The 1,943-nt window shown below is 63.4% G+C and overlaps 1 protein-coding gene across 1 annotated transcript in view; it reads right to left on the minus strand.

Moving 5' to 3' along the window:
• Window positions 1-88: 88 nt before the first annotated feature.
• The window catches only part of TALDO1 (transaldolase 1), a gene marked incomplete at its 5' end in the record, with an annotated part of 10,561 nt that continues 8,706 nt past the window's right edge, over window positions 89-1,943 (minus strand). The window contains 4 exon segments of the mRNA XM_006164426.2: window positions 89-288; window positions 564-709; window positions 1,000-1,197; window positions 1,399-1,574. Of these exon segments, the coding sequence (XP_006164488.2) occupies window positions 256-288; window positions 564-709; window positions 1,000-1,197; window positions 1,399-1,574 (553 nt within the window).

A 1,943-nucleotide genomic window follows, 5' to 3' on the forward strand; every position in this document is an offset into this window, starting at 1 on the left:
GAGCCCTGTCCCCCAGTGCTGGCTCGAGTCATAGCCGACAGCCAAGGTGACCAGTGCTGAGGAGACAAAGAGGACAGAGACAGCCAGGTGAAACATACAAGAAAAGTGACTGCTTTAATGCTGTAAGCAAAACTTCACATAAAATCAGAAATCTTTGATCCACGCCTGCTCCAATTGGTAAAAATGCCAGCTTCACCATAAGCCATGTGCCACCAGAGCCCCGACTCAGCGCAGATCGGGGTCCTGCAGGTGCACCTACTTCCCATTCTCCGCACTGAACATCCGCTCCTAAAAACAAGCATACTGTGGGTTGCAGGCCGCCCCTCACCACCCTGTCTCCTGTATCAGGAGCCGGCCGGCCCTGGGGCAGATCACCACACGGGCCAGGGGCCAGGACCTGGCAGCCCCCGGAACAGCCCCGGGACCCTTGCCCAAGATGGCCTCGGTAGGACCCAGGCTCTTTACACAAAGTCGCAATTCCACCTGGTGCCCCGACTTCCACACAGATACCCAGGCCTGGGCTCAGGGCTCAGGGCACACCGAGTACCCCAAGAACTGCTCACCATCAGCATCCGCTCCAGCTTCACGGCGTCGGCTGCAAACTTGCGGATGCCGTCCGAGAGCTTCTCCACGGCCATCTGGTCTTCGTTGTGTAGCCAGCGGAAGGCCTTCTCGTCCAGGTGGATCTTCTCCAGGTCGCTGGCCTGGGCTGGGGGCCGTACACCACACCTTCCACACTGCCCCAATCCCTGCGTCCCTGCCTGCCCGGCCTCGGGCTCAGGGCTACCTCACCCCCTGCTGTGCAGCCTCTCCCACAGGCCACCCTCAGTTCCCCGCGGTTACCCCGCCAACGACTGGAGGGAGCCAACACCCAGCCTGCGCTGACGTCACCCTCTGCTACCCCTGAGCTGAGCCGGTCCCTCGACTGGAAGGGTCTGCAGCTCCGTGCAGGGCCACGATGGCGCGGGGCGAGCAGCCGCAGCTGGCACCAGGTCTTACCCGCCTTGGCAGAGAGGACGGGCACCAGCTTGGTGGTGTCCTTGAGTAGCTCGCCCAGGAGCTTGGGCGAGATGGTGAGGAAGTCACAGCCCGCCAGGGCCTTGATCTCGCCCGTGTTGCGGAAGGAGGCGCCCATGACGATGGTCCTGTAGCCGAACTTCTTGTAGTAGTTGTAGATTTTGGTGACACTCTGCACTCCTGGGGGGGACCGAGCCATGTCTCGGATGGTTGGGCGGACGCCAGCCTTGCCTGTCCCAGTGCCCACTCGCGGCACTTTCCCGCCCGCCCCCATGCCCATCCTGCACCCACACTGGGCACACCCCTGGCACGCTCCAAGGGCAGGCAGGTGCACGGGCACCTCACTGCTCCCTCACCCTGGCAGCTTCAAGGGCAGCTCACCGGGGTCTTCCAGGGGCTCGAACGACTTCTTGTCGGTGTTTGCCACGTGCCAATCCAGGATGCGGCCCACAAAGGGGGAGATGAGCGTCACGCCAGCCTCGGCACAGGCCACGGCCTGGGCGAAGGAGAAGAGCAGCGTCATGTTGCAGTGGACGCCGTGCTGCTCTTCCAGCTCCCTGCGGGCGGGCGGGCAGGTGGGGTGAGTGCGGCCAGGAACCCCACACGGCGGCGCAGGCACACGCTGGCCCACACGGACAGACGCAGTTTCCTAACTGGAAAGGCAGGAACGGGGGTACTGCCGTTCCTAGAAACATGCCTGGAACACTCCACAGGTTCCGGGCGAGCAGTGGGTCAGGGGTGACCGTGGTTTCTTCATTATACCCACATTGCAAAACAGGGACAAAGGCAAGAGAGGCCCTGGGAGCGCCGGCCCTCCTGCCCGCACCTGGGAAGTCCGTGCTCACTGGTCAGAGCTTCCGGGCTCGGCTCCGGGATGAGATGAGAGCCCGAAGACTCGGAGCCACAGTCGCCCGGCCCACCCCCGC

This window comes from Tupaia chinensis, unplaced genomic scaffold (assembly GCF_000334495.1).
Source record: "Tupaia chinensis unplaced genomic scaffold, TupChi_1.0 Scaffold143624_1, whole genome shotgun sequence".
In the NCBI taxonomy this organism is placed as follows: Eukaryota; Metazoa; Chordata; class Mammalia; order Scandentia; family Tupaiidae; genus Tupaia; species Tupaia belangeri.